This window comes from Leopardus geoffroyi, chromosome A3 (genome assembly GCF_018350155.1).
Source record: "Leopardus geoffroyi isolate Oge1 chromosome A3, O.geoffroyi_Oge1_pat1.0, whole genome shotgun sequence".
Taxonomy (NCBI): Eukaryota; Metazoa; Chordata; class Mammalia; order Carnivora; family Felidae; genus Leopardus; species Leopardus geoffroyi.
Genome location: NC_059336.1, coordinates 98,439,702 through 98,454,710, shown reverse-complemented (window position 1 = coordinate 98,454,710; position 15,009 = coordinate 98,439,702). Strand labels below are relative to the sequence as shown.

General features: G+C 34.0%; 1 protein-coding gene across 1 annotated transcript; it reads right to left on the bottom strand.

Moving 5' to 3' along the window:
• Positions 1-12,768: 12,768 nt before the first annotated feature.
• LOC123579725 (ADP-ribosylation factor-like protein 5A) lies at positions 12,769-13,963 on the bottom strand. Its single transcript, XM_045443796.1, has one exon. The coding sequence runs from the start codon at positions 13,961-13,963 to the stop codon at positions 13,427-13,429; it is 537 nt and encodes a 178-aa protein (XP_045299752.1). The 3' UTR covers positions 12,769-13,426.
• Between the last annotated feature and the right edge of the window lie 1,046 nt (positions 13,964-15,009).

Sequence of the window (15,009 nt, the reverse complement as noted above, 5' to 3'; positions counted from 1 at the left end):
ACCTATCTAAATATGTAATTTATAAGATAACTAACATTTAAAGGGGAGATTGTACACCTCAAACTAATATAACACTGTAAGTTAACTACATTGGAATTAAGATTTAAAAAATGAAAGGAAAAAATATAAAGGGGAGTCAAGAAATCTGTATAGTTACAAGGCTTCAATATTTTACTTGAGTTACTTTAAGTAGAATGGGAGAAGTCAGAATAACCAGGAAAGAGCTAATATGTTGGGATACAGCTAAAAAAAATCCCATAATTAAATTAGAATAGAATACTTAAATATGTTCAAATATTCTAAATGAAAGTAGGAGATTAAAGTTGAAAACAGAGGAACAAAAATCAGGAGTCAAGTAAGAAAATAATAAATAGTACACTTAAATACAAACCAACTACATTCAGTGTAATTTGTCTAAACACACTAATTGAAATAAATATTTTATGATTAGATTGAAAAAAAAAAAGCAAGACAAAACTATGTGTAGTTGACAAGAAACTCATTTTAACTAAAATGATACAGAAAGTTTAAAAGTTTATACAAAAATCTGTACACAAATGCTCATAGAAACCTAATTTATAAACATACAAAAGAAAACAACACGAATGATCTTCACTCATCATTAGAGAAATACAAATCAAAACCACAATGAGATGCCACCTCACACCTGTCAGAATGGCTGAAATTAACCACTCAGGAAACACCAAATGTTGGCAAGGATTCAGAGAAAGGGGAACACTTTTGCACTGTTGCAGGAATGCAAACTGGTGCAGCCACTCTGAACAGTATAGAGGTTCCTCAAAAAATTAAAAATACACCTACCCTATGACCCAGAAATTGCACTACTAGGTATTTATCCAAAGCATACAAAAATGCTGATGTGAAGGGACACATTCATCCCAATGTTTATGGCAGCAATATCAACAGCCAAATTGTGGAAAGAGCCCAAACGTTCATCAACTGACAAATGGACAGAGAAGATGTGGTATGTATATGTATGTGTATGTGTATGTGTATATGTATGTATATACATATAATGGAATGCTACTTGGTGATCAAAAAGAATGAAATCTTGCCATTTGTAACAACAGGGATGGAACTAGAATGTAATGTACTAAGTGAGATAAATTTGTCAGAAAAAGACAAATATCATATCAAATATCAAATATCATATGTGGAACTTAAGAAAAAAACAGACAAATATAGGGAAGGGAAGGAAAAATGAGATAAAAACAGAGAGGGAGGCAAACCAGGCAAACTGTGTCTCTTAAATACGAAGAACAAACTGAGGGTTGCTGGAAGGGAGGTGGGGAGGATGGGCAAAACGGGTGATGGGCATTAAGGAGGGCACTTGTTGAGATAAGCACTGGGTGTCATATGTAAGAAATGAATCACTGGGTTCTACTCCTGAAACCAATACTACGCTGTATGTTAACTAACTTGAATTTAAATAAATAAATTTTAAAAAAGAAGAGACAAGCAAACTATGGTATATATATACACTGAAATGCTATCACCCATAAGAAGAACAAAGCATTCATAGAAGCATCGTCACGTATGAATCCTAAATGCAGTCATGTGAGCAAAAGAAGCTACTGTGAAATTACAGGATTCTATTTTCAAGAAGACTGTATTAATGGAGCATTTTAAAAAGACCAATGTGAGCAAACAAAGTCAGAGTGAAATTACAGGATTCCATTTTTTAAAAAGACTGTATGAATGGAGAAGACATCAGTGTTCCTCAGGAGTTTACCTCGTGGGGAGAATATGACTGCGAGAGGATATCATGATAGAAATTTTCGGAGGTGATGGAACTTGTCTGAATTTTAACTGTAGTAGTCACACAACTTGTTACATTTTTAAAAACACAAAAACTTTTACAGCAAAATAAATGTATTTCACTGTGTGTAAATAAAAAATAATTTTACAAGACAGAAAAAGAATTAAAGATATAAAATGATGATTTCTAAAAATAATGTTATGCTTTAAAAAATAAGTGTAAGTTTACATCTGTAAGGGATCTTTCTCCCCAAAACAATTAAACATTGCATTCATTGTATCAGTTTAATTTCTACTGAAATCAGGGTTTTTCCTCAAATAAACATTTAAAAGTTCTCTCAGAAAAAAAACAAAACAAAACAAAAAACTAAATATAATGAAACAATAAAGTTGGACTTGATTTGAAGGGATTAGAACAGAGATCCGTGAAATGAAACTGTGGAATGACAGCACATGTCCCTGTTCGCCTAACCTTTGCTGAAGTATAGCTAGCAATACAGAGCAATATCATTTATGATACAGAACAAAATAATTTATGATAATAAAATGAAAAAGTATCAAAAAAGTTCACAGAGCTTCTCACTGGAAAAGACTGAGCAAAGATGGGTATCATACAAATGTGAAATCATAATGGTTAGAAGAAAGAAACACAAGAATTAGCATTGTGATTCTGTATTAGGTCCTTATCGGGAACTGTGTAAATATCTTGCAATGTGAAATATATCTCTTGGTATTTATTGAAGAAATAAACTATATATATGTATATATATACATGTATGTATATGTGTATATATATATATATACATGTACACATATATACTATGTATATATATAGTTTTATAGTTTTTTTTATTAAATATACTTTATTTTCAAGAGAAGTTTTAAGTTCACAGAAAAATTGAATGAAAAGTGGAAACAGTTCCTATATACCTTCTTCTATCCTCACACAACTTCCCCCACTGTCAACACCCCACCATTATTATTGCAAATAATGTAATGGATGAACCTGCATTCACACATCATTATCACACGAAGTCCATGGTTTACATTAGGGCTCATTCTTGGTGCTGTACATTCCATAGGTGTTGACAACTGTGCCCACTATTATAGTTCATAGGTAATAGTTTCATTGCCCTAAAAATCCTCAGTGCTCCACCTATTTATTTCTCCTTACCCCCTTAATCCTTGCCAACCATGAAGTGTTTCAATGTCTCCATACTTCATGCCATTTCCAGGATATTATACAATTGGAATCATACAGTATGTGAGTTTTCCAGATTGCCCCCTTCATTTATTAATGTGCATTTAAGGCTCCTTCATGTGTGTTCATAGTTTGGTGGTTTATTTCTTTTTTTGTGCTGAGTAATATTCCATTGTCTGGATGTACTGTGGTTTACTTATCCACTCACCTACTGAAGGGCATTTTGGTTGCTTCCAAGTTTGGCAAGTATAAATAAAGCTGCTATAAATATGAATGTGGAGTTTTTGGTGTCTACATTAAGTTTTGAAATCCTTTGGGTTAATACCATGGCACACGACTCTAGATTATATGGTTAGAGCATGTTTAATTGTGTAACAAATTGCCAAACTATCTTCCAAGGTGGCTGTAACAAGTCTGCATTCCTATCAACAATAAATGAGAGCTCCTTTTGTTCCACATTTTTCTTAGCATTTGGAGATTTCAGTGTTTTGAACTTTGACCATTCAGGTGTAGTGGTATCTCATTGTTTTGATTTGTAATTCCCTAACGACATATAACATGTAACATATTTTAATATGCTTATTTGTGACTCATGTATCTTCTTTGGTAAGGTATCCTTTGAGCTCTTTTGACATTTTTAATTGGGTGTTTCATTTTAATCAGGTTGTCTATATACTCATTCTTGAATTTTAAGAGGTCTTTGAGTTTTCGACAACAATTTTTATAAGATGGGTCTTTTACAACTATTTCATTCTAGTCTATGACTTCTCATTCTCTTGATGATGTCTTTTACACAGCAGTAATTTTCTATTTTAATGAAATACAGCTTACCAATTATTTCTTTCATGGATAATGCCTTTGGTACTGTATCTAAAAAGTCATCAGCATTCCCATGTTCATCTAGATTTTCTCGTATATTATCTTCCAGAAATCTCATTGTTTTGCATTTTACATTTAGGCTTGTGATATTTTTGAGTTAATTTTCGTGAAGGGTGTAAAGTCTATGTCTAGAATTGTTTTAATTATTTTTTTACTTATGTTTTTTTCTTCTTTTTTATGTCGATGTCTACTGTTCCATCACCATTGGTTGAAAAGACTATTTTTTCTCCATTGTATTACCTTTGCTCTTTTGTCAAGGATGAGTTGACTATTTGGGTGGTGTATTTCTAGGCTCTTTATTCCGCTACATTGATATATTTACTCTTTTATCATTTTTTATTATTTTTTAATTTATTATTTTGTTAATACTACATCAATTGATCACTGTAGCTTTACAGCAAATCTTGAAGTCAAGTAACATTTGTTCTCCAAGTTTGCTCTTCTTCACCAATATTGTGTTGGTGATTCTGAATCTTTTGTCTCTCATAAAAATTTTAGAATCAATTTGTCAATAACCACAAAATAACTGCTGGGATTTTTATTTGAATTGTAGTGAAAATACAGGTCTAGTTTGGAAGAACTGGTATTTTGACAATCAAGTCATCCTATCAATGAACACAGAATATCTCTTTAGCTTTCTTTCATCAGAATTTTGTAGTTTTCTCTGTTATAGATCTTCTACATATTTTGTTAGATTTAACCTAAGTATTACTTTTTTCCCCCTGGGCCCTAATGTAAATGATATTATGTTTAAAAATTCGAATTGCTCATTGCTTATTGATCAATGAAAATAAGAACAGCTGAAATTTATTAAGTATTTTACTATGTGCTAGACACTGTTTTGAACACTTCATTTGTGTTATTTCAATGTATACGTCCCTAAACTCAAGGAGTTATACAATATCCCTTTGTTATTTTACAGATGAGGGAATTATAAAATGTAAAAGCCAAAACAGCTTGCTCTAATTCACTCTGGTACTAAATGACAGAGTACCAGGTTTTAAACTGGGGAAGTATGGCTCTTAACCATTATGCTCTACCATCACTATAGCCCTCTATATGCCTCCTAAGAGCAGTTATAAGACTATGAAACTACACAGTATGTTAGGATTGCACTGCTATTAAGGGAAGAATATGAAAGTGGAAACAAACTCGGGAATCACACGATAGGAGCTTTTCTTTTGGAAATGTTACCTGCAAAGCTTTAGATTGTAAGCAAATTTAAACTTTGACTTAAATGTCTAAGCTATATTTTGAAGAGGTTCAAGGTCATGCATATATTAGAGCAAGAACATAGAAACTAATCATAACTTCTGCTGTCTTATCAGACTTCAGACTTCACTTTAATATTTGAGTTGATTGCCAGTTATGTAAATGGAAATGGGTGTTTCTGGATAAATATATAATTATATAAATTTCTTTCAAAATACGATGGCAAAGGGAAAAATGCTTTCAATCTTGTAAAACTAAAAATTTGATGTTGCTACTTCCACGGAAGCTAGACATCGTGGATTGGCATCAGAGATGTAGCCACAAGATCTGTAATTCACAATGTCAATGGATTGCTAAAAAATATTTTAACCTGAATTGTCTATGCTTCACACACTTGCAGACTGTGTAATTCCAGTTCACTTAATAAATCTTCTTTGTGTCTTCTGGCTTGGATATGCTTTTAAAAGACTGGATTAGTTAGAGGGCTGGGATACTTATCTGATAACTGTGATTTTGGTACATATTTATGCATTATTTTCAGATTCCTTAATAAATTATCAGAAAAAGGATATGCTTTTTATACAAGTAGAAATCAGCTATATTTTAATGGTTGGAGGGAATTAAATTCATGGAATAGTGAAATTACCCTAGTGACATGCTAAGATATCAACTGATAAAAATTTGTTATACACACACAACACACACACTAGTATATACAGAAGCAATATAAGTATGATACACATTATAAATGTAAAAAATAGATTTATACATAGCTAACAAATAAGTATATTGTTCGACATAAGTAGCCATCAGGAAAATGCAAATTAAGAACACAATGATATATCACTATACAAATATTAAACAGCCAAATAAAAACAGTGGCAACATCAAATGCTAGCAAAGATGAAGAGAAATGGGATCTATTGCTGGAGGGAGTGTCAAGTGGTACAGCCACGATGGGAAATTGTCAAATTTTTAGAAAACTAAATGTATGGTTGTCATATGTCTCGACAACTGCAAACCTGGACATTTATCTAGGGAAATAAAAAAGAAATATGTTCACACAAAGCCTGTACATGAATGTACACCTCAGCTTTATTCATAATAACCCAAAACTGAAAACAACCAAAATGTTCCTGAATAGATAAATAGTTAACAAACTATGCCCCATTTCAGCAATAAAACAACAAACATGAACACAACCACTTGGATGAACCTCAGCACACTGTGCTGAGTAAAGGAATCCAATCTCAAGTGCTCACATATTATATGATTGCACTTACATAACATTATATGAGTGACAAAACTATATATATGAAGAACAGGTTAGTAGTTGTCAAGGGTTAGGGATGGTGGTGGGGAGTGAGTGGGTGGCTGTGCCTTTAAAGAAGTCCTATGAGGGGAACCTGTGGTAACGACATAGATCTTTATGTTTTTTTTCAATATACAAGATTTATTGTCAAATTGGTTTCCATACTACACCCAGTGCTCATCTAAAAAGGTGCCCTCCTCAATACCCATCACCCACCCTCCCTTCCCTCCCACCCCCCCATCAACCCTCATTTTGTTCTCAGTTTTTAAGAGTCTCTTATGCTTTGGCTCTCTCCCACTCTAATCTCTTTTTTTTTTTCTCCCCCCCCGCCATGTGTTTCTGTTAAGTTTCTCAGGATCCACATAAGAGTGAAACCATATGGTATCTGTCTTTCTCTGTATGTCTTATTTCACTTAGCATCACACTCTCCAGTTCCATCCATGTTGCTACAACGGGCCATATTTCATTCTTTCTCATTGCCACGTAGTACTCCATTGTGTATATAAACCATAATTTCTTTATCCATTCCATAGATCTTTATGTTGATGGTGGTGGTGCTTATACAAATCCACACAAGGGATAAGATGAGGTAGAATGCCATACACAAGTTGTATCAATGTACTATTCTGGCTTTAATACTGTATTATAATATATAAGAGGTATACACTGAGGAAAACTGGGTAAAAGGTACTTGTGACCTCTCTCTACTTACTTTTCAATGTCTTGTTACTCTATAATTGTTTAAAAATAAAAGTTTTAAAAATTTTAGTCTAAAGTATGCAATACTTGTAATAATTAGGAGATTAGAGAAAGTGAAAGAAATAGCCAAGGAACTAAGTATTTTATTTTTGAGGAGTGGTAGACAAACTAGGGAAAGAAGGGTAAAGTATGATGATTGTCTTGAAAATATCTGAGAGATTGTTATATGGATGAACTACTAATCTTGACTTTCAAACAAAATAAATAGGATAGAGAATAAAAATTAAAATAAAGCAGAATCTAAGTTTACATTAATTGACTAGAGGGCCTTTGAAATCTTGTTTAACTGTGAGAGTAGATTCTGTGATGCTAAGTTCTCCCACATGTGTAGAAATGATAACTGAGTGACCCAAAAACTATTCAAATATGGCCAAACATTTAGTTTCTGAAGCAGATGAGAGCGCAGAAATAGAATCTTTCAAAATTAATGAAAGACAAAGTGGGTGTATTCCTAAGTAAAAATTGAGTAGTACTCTATACAGTTTGCTTGTAACTTCCTCTTTTTCTGTTATTCACATTGCTTAGTGTCATCCTGTTCTACTTAGCACCACCAAAACTGTCAGAATATGCTCTCAGTAAAGAGTCTGAAGTTAATTTTTAGTGATATATAAATGAAGAGCTAAAGAATGCCCATTCCATGTAGAAATGGCAGATTACCTCTTACTATTATTTCAAGTGTTACTCACTATGTCCATTTGTGTAAGGTCCATTTCCAGTAGGAAAATAAAATGACTGAACCCTTTAGGGGAGCCTGGATAGCTCAGTTGGTTAAGTGTCGACTCTTAATATTGGCTTAGGTCATGTCCCACGGTTCATGAGATTGAGACCTGAATTGAGTCCTGAATCAGGCTCTGCTCTGACATCGAGGAGCCTGCTTGGGGTTCTCTCTCCTCCTTTCTCTCTGCCCCTCCCCCCCTCACATGCCAAGAGCCTGCACTCCCTCTCAAAATAAATAAACATTTTAAAAATGCCTGAACCCTTTAGATATATAAGTAATTTTATTTAGGGATAAACTAAGATGATTCCAATGTAATATTTTTTTAGATTACTTTCAGTTGTATTTTTATATTCTTTTCTCCATCATGTTTCTCAATTTATTAAAGATACAGGATATACAACTTCATTTGAAGGTTTGTGAAGTGTGTGAAGATACAAACTAGAATCGAATCATCATGTAGCTTTGTCACATTATATATATATTTTTTAAATTCCTATTCCTAGAAGGACAATAATCTTGACAAGTGTTGATACTCAAAAGACAAGCAGGAAATCTATTGTTGAAGCAAAGCCAACTGCAATAAAGAACAATCCCTTAGGGGATAATTAGTAGTATCCTTCCTAGAAGGAGATAATCAGGAGAAGATATTATTAGGGTTTTAGTTGGGAATAAGTAGAGTTGATAAAATCATAAAATTTGGATTGTGAGCCCAGGGATCCTGGTATTTGATGGATGGACGATCACGTAGTTCATCTGGACATGTCAGTTGTTCACATACTTTGTAATCTCATCTTCTAAGAGCAAGTACTGAACTTATTCTAATGTAGCAAGTATCGATCTTATCTTTCCCTATCCTCACATTGTTTAATATAGAGAAAGGAAAAGATGCCTAGTCCCAGAGTTCTTTAACATGAACACAGGAAAAATATGTTGGTTTCAGTTCTCACAAGGCTTTCCTGAGAGAGAGAAAAAAAATATATGAATTCTCTAGTTTTTCTTTTACATGTCAAATGTCACACCAGAGGACTCTTATCATGGTCATTTAATTCATTGGTAGAGAACTGAAGATAAGATTTAAAAAATTTTTTAAAACAACAACAACAGAAAAAAACAAAACAAGAAAACCGCCAGCCTCCAGAGTATGCTGGACAGGATAAGGGAAAATGAAATAGAGGAAACAGAAAATAGCTTTATTTTATTGGTGCTTCATGTTTTTTGTTTTCTCCTATTTCCCTTGGATGTGCCAAAATACTATATGAGTCAAGTATAATAGAGAGTGAAATAAAATCTTGAGAGCTGAATCACAGTGTCTTTTAGCTAAGCTAAAAAGAAAAGCTAAAAGACACTCATATCCCATCACTTCTCTTTCATTATTTTCATTAGTAGCAAGTCACTGAGCCCAGGCCACACCCAAGGGAAGGGAAGTTCAGCCTCATCTCTTGAAAGGAGGAATAAAAAAAAATTGGAGGTGTTTTGAAATCATCATAGAGGTTAAGTACATTAGGAATGCTGACTTAGAATGTTTAAATTTATCAAGAGTCGGGAAATGAAACTTTATGCATTCTTACATATGTACTTTAAGCTTATATCTCACTGTCAATGGGTGTGCAATCAATATAACGATGTCTACACTGCTATAAAAATAGGAAGTTAATTTCAAAGGCAATTCAATTTTCTTAATTTGTATAATTTATATTTTATCAAACCTGTCTCTTTAATTTCCACCTTCATATTTGTAAGTAATTTTGAATAAAAACCAAGCCTGGAGTTCTGGGAAAGATGGTGGGTTGAATGCATGCATTAACCTATGATTCTTCCTGAAACTCCATTATCATGCTACGAAAAAAAAATTGATATAAATTCAACTAAGCGAAAGAGAAGAGAAAAAGAGACAAGGGAAACGCATTTTAGGAAATGAAGGGGGGGGGGGGATAAATGGCATTTAAAGGCCTAATTCAGAGATCTAGATAACAAACACATCAAAAATAACATCAGTCACTGAGGAAATGCAAAATTTGAAACCACAGTTAATTGCTATTGCACATCTCTAGGGATTGCTAAAATTAAAAGGTAGTGTACTAGGGGCCGGATGGGACCCAGAACAAACAACTTTCATCGAGTTCTGGTGGGAAGGCTAAGTAAGAAACAATTTGACAATTTCTTACAAAAGCTAAGCAAATAATCATATGACCTAGCATAGCAGTTCTGTATTAGATTCATACGTCTGTGTAACAAAATACAATAAACTAGATAGCTTAAAACAGGGGGAATTTATTGTCTTCTCATTCTGGAGGCAAGAAGTCCTCCTCTGTAGGCTCTCAGAAAGAATCCAAACCTTCCTTGCCTCCTCCTAGTTGCTGGTGATTGCCAGAAATCCTTGGTTTCCTTTGGCTAGCTGCATCACTCCAAATTTTGCCTTCATTTCCAAATGGACTTTTTCCCTTCTGCGTGTACTTTGTGTCTCTGTATATCCAAATGTCCCTTTCCTGACAAGGACACCAGTCACAGGATTTAGAATCTACTATATGTAGAATGACCTCATTTAATGTGATCACATCTAGAAAGACCCTATTTCCATATAAAGTCACATTTATAGGCTCTGAGTGAACAAGAATTTTTAGAAGACACTATTCAACCCAGGAAAGCTCTACTCATAATCACTCAGAATCAAAACAACCCAAATATCCTTCAATTGGCAAGTGAAAAAAGTCTGCTCGGCAAACTGAAAGAATTACTCCTCATCTGTGAGAGATTCACGATTCAGTTAGAAATAAAGTCTCACAGCAGCATCAATATTAGAATAATTAAAAATCTTCTTTCAATAAGCTAATGGTATGAGTAATTAGTTTATTATTTAACCATTTACTTAGTAATCTTTACCAAATGCAATAAATTATGAGAGGAATTAAAGGGATACAATCTAAGTAAGCTAAAAATCCTTGATGTCAAAGGAATTTAAAAGACACTAGATAAAATTGTTTTGTTTTGTTTTTGAAAGAAGAGAAAATGAAATTGATAATGGGCTCTGTATGGACACAAATTCTTTCAAGGTTCCAAATTGTGATTTTAATTCTAATTTCTGTGTAGGTTACAACTGCCTCAGTCTTAAACTCCACTGCCTGCTTTTTAAGAGTCTCCTTGAAAGGCTCCAACTTCCTGTACCCTTGGACATCAGTGAGGAGCTCCTGAACCAGGAGGCTCCTTTAGTTCCTGTGGGTATGTCTGGTTGCTTCTGCTTCCATGATTTTGTTATTTCTTTCTCTTGACTTATCTTCTGTCATCGCAACTGCTCTGCAAATCTCATAAAATTCCGTTCAAGTCACATTTCTTCTACACAACCATCTTTTTAGTATACAATGAACTCTCCTTTCTTCAAAATATAATATAAATAGAATATTACACTTCTTTCAGGTCATCACACTAACTTTGGCAGGGCCTAAGCAGCAGTACAAATGAAGACATGTATCTAAATTCAAACCAAATGTCTAAATATTCAAAGACACAAATATAGCCAACACACCATTATATCTACTGTATTTTATCTTCTTAACTTAAAACTATTTTTACATTGACACAATTGAAAGATATGTGTAAAGTTTTAATTTTATGACTAAAAAAAGCACAGGCTCTAAGGCAATGAATTTAATCAGTGTTTTCCCTGAATGCTGGTAATGTTTGGATAAGTCATCAAATAAATTAATATATATCAGAGTTTAGTATATGCTCATTCCATATAAAGTACTTTTTTTATATTCATTTTGGCAAAAGTACAGTTTTATTGTTTTTTTTTTACTAATTTAGAATTTACTTTTGTAAAAGCAAGTTGACAAATATTAAAATATTATAAAATGTTATACTTGCATTATGAACATTATAATATAAATACAAACACAAAACATCCACTGTTAAACACTGATCTCCCATGCCTGACTTGGATTTAGCTACTGAGTATATTATATTTTACAGAAAGAAACTTTCAAAGTTTTGTCAATGCTTGTAGTATATACTATTACTCCTCATCAAAATCTGCGTGAAATCCAAAAGGCTCATATTCAAGGTAGTTACTTTTTTTATTGAACATTCTAAAACATGCCAGTTTGGATCAGCCTTCAGATTTTCAGGGCATGAAACATATACAAAGAGAGTACCCAAAAATATGTGTGAACACATTTAGGATAAGTCTGTTTACAAGTACAATAAAAGTACCTTCAACCTTCATATCTTTCCATTTTCAGTGAAAAACAAAATACACCAGCCAAACATAAGATATTTGGGGCCAAGTTACTTCTTTGTAAAAATAATTTATCATGCATTGATCAACTCTTAATAGCATTAAAAAAAATTTGTATTTTATAGTTGTCAATGCATTCACACTGGTTAGTAAGAAGTGAAAAAGAAAAAAAGCGTAGAAACAAAAAAAATCTCAAACTATCCCAACTCCAGAAATAAGAAATTTTCAAATTAAGAAATAACCTTTGTTGCTTAGAAAATAAGTACTTTTTATCTCAAACTCACTCTAACTGCTTGTATAATTCAATACCTAAGAAGACTCTAGGTAAATTATTTTATAATATTTATAAGATGATACTTCTTTGGGTAGGCATATTTTACACAATAGCTTCCAATTAATGCAGGAAAAAAATCACTTGATAATTTTAATCATAATTAATGATTGATTAATGGATTAACAATTTTCTCAGTAATTTAGATGGCATAGATCCAACAAAGGGAACAAGAATTGATCAATGTGAAATTCTGTCCATTCCTAACAGTAAGCCGAAAGTTTGCAGATACTCCACTCAGATTACATGTTTTCATGTATGTAATTTGATCAACAAAAAAATAGGTACAAGATGTCGAGCTTTCTCCTTTTCTTTCTTTTTCGTTCGCTTTTTTTTTTTTTTTTTAAGAGCAGCTCAATAATTTTGTGGGTTGGTTAATACAATACAGAGAACACAGAGGAAAGCACAAAATGGCACTTAACACCACTGCCAGTACTCATGTCATTATGGTTATAACTAAGGATAGTATTACCTTTTGGGTTATTTGCTTTTCTTTGGAACATAAATCAAAGCCATAAACTTGAACTTGAGGTATATACACATTAGATATACAACCTTATGTAAAATACTTTTCATAAGTAACCTTACATTTTAAAATATTGGAAACTGAAGATCTGTGCTGATTTGTAGTCTGACTTAATGGAACAAGAAGAGAACAACATTCAACTAGGGAGGCTTATACTGACAATAAAGCTCTTAAAGTTAAAAATGTCTCCTTCTCCCTTTGTACTTACCAGAAGCTACACAATGTCCTGAGAGGATTCATTATGAGAAAAATGGCAATCACAGCTTTAAAGACCTTGCTTTGGAAGGGACTAATGAGAAAGCAGATTGGAAAGTGAGACTTCATCTTTGTTCTCAAATGAGTGGTCTTAATTTTTCTTCTTATAGAAAAAGTTTAAATCAGTTTATTATAAATATATCTAAACCATTAATTTTTGCAGCTTTCAGATAAAGTCCAGCACTTCGTTTATACAAAGTCTATGAGAAGAGGTCAGTAGAGATCATCTAATCTTAAATCGTGACATCATCCATTCAAGTCCTTGGCATAATCCCTCTCCAGTAAGAGCACAGCATGCTTGGATATGCCACTGGTGATCTTTAATAGAAGTTAATTTCAAAAACTGGGAGATTTCTGCTACAGTCATGCATTCTTTACCATCTTGTTTACTAGCAAAAATCAGCAATCCAGTTTTCCTTAGGTCCTCATGGGCTAACATTTTATAGAGTTCTTCTCTAGTTACAGAAATTCTTTCTTTGTCTGTACCGTCCACAACAATTACAAACTCTGTGTTAGTACAGTATGTGTTCCAGGAAGAACGAAGAGATTCTTGTCCACCAATATCCCACATTAAGAAACAGGTATGATTAATCACTATTTCTTCTACATTACTTCCAATTGTAGGTGATGCATGTACAACTTCATTCATAGAAAATTGGTAAAGGACGGTAGTTTTCCCTGCATTATCCAGCCCAAGAATGATAACTTTGTGCCCCTGGTGATCGAACAGTCTCCATTTCCTGGTGAAGAGAATTCCCATTCTTGGGCAGCGGAACCGCCTCCAGCCACCCGGGCGCCTGCCCTCCCCTGGCTCAGGCTGAAGGGGAGGAGAGAGAGAGGCACCGGTGCCTCCGCCTCTGCTGCTGCTGCTTCTGCGCTGGCCGCCAGCTCAAAATGGCACTTAACACCACTGCCAGTACTCATCTCATTATGGTTATAACTAAGGATAGTATTCCCTCCTGGGAACTGGAGGGAAGCCGAAGCCCAAGCTGCCGTGCCGCCCTGCCCTGCCCTGTGCGTGTGCAAGAACCCCGCAGCTGCTGCCGCGGCACTCGCCTGGCTCGCAGACATCGCCGCCGCGTTGTCTCAGTACAGTTTTATTGTTAAAGCCAGTATTTTACAGAGATTATTTTATTGAAAACAATTGCAAATAAGATGAATTTCTGAATTATTGTCAAAGAACTGCTCTCTAAGGGAAATACTCAATTTTTAGATTTAAAAATAAACAATGTACTCTACATATTCTGATCAAATATTGGAAAGGGTCAGTAAATACTATAAGTAATTCAACTTCATCATACAAATAATGGTCACTTATATCGCAATTTCACTATCCTTAAAGTAATGATATAGCTCTATTCAACGTTACAAAGAGTATTAGGCTCCATGGATGTTATCCCCACACATGCATATATGCAAATCTAGGACTGATATGACTGTTTAATGCTACAAAATGTTCCTCGTATGTGCAACTGCCATAAATACTGAATTAAATTAGGAGTACTTCCAGGACCACAAGCTGAAACATAAAAAGGCTAATTTGTCTTTGCTCTTTCCAAAGAACTTCACCACTCAAATCTTCCTTGTAGTTGGAAGGAGTATCATCCCAGACATACTGGCACCAGTCACACCCTAATGCCATTAGGCCATGGTTGCCAGAGGACACACACCTCCAGTGGAGAAGCATTCTCTGGAGCCTGAGGATGTTGCTCATGAACGTGGGCACTGAAAGACACAAAGCGTACCCTCCCAGTACTGAGGGCCAGATTCCAAGGTATAGGCTCCATGTGTCTTTTAAACAACTTG

Coding starts and splice junctions, on each gene's coding strand:
- LOC123579725 (XM_045443796.1), bottom strand. CDS start 13,963: ATGGGAATTCTCTTCACCAGGAAATGGAGACTGTTCGATCACCAGGGG.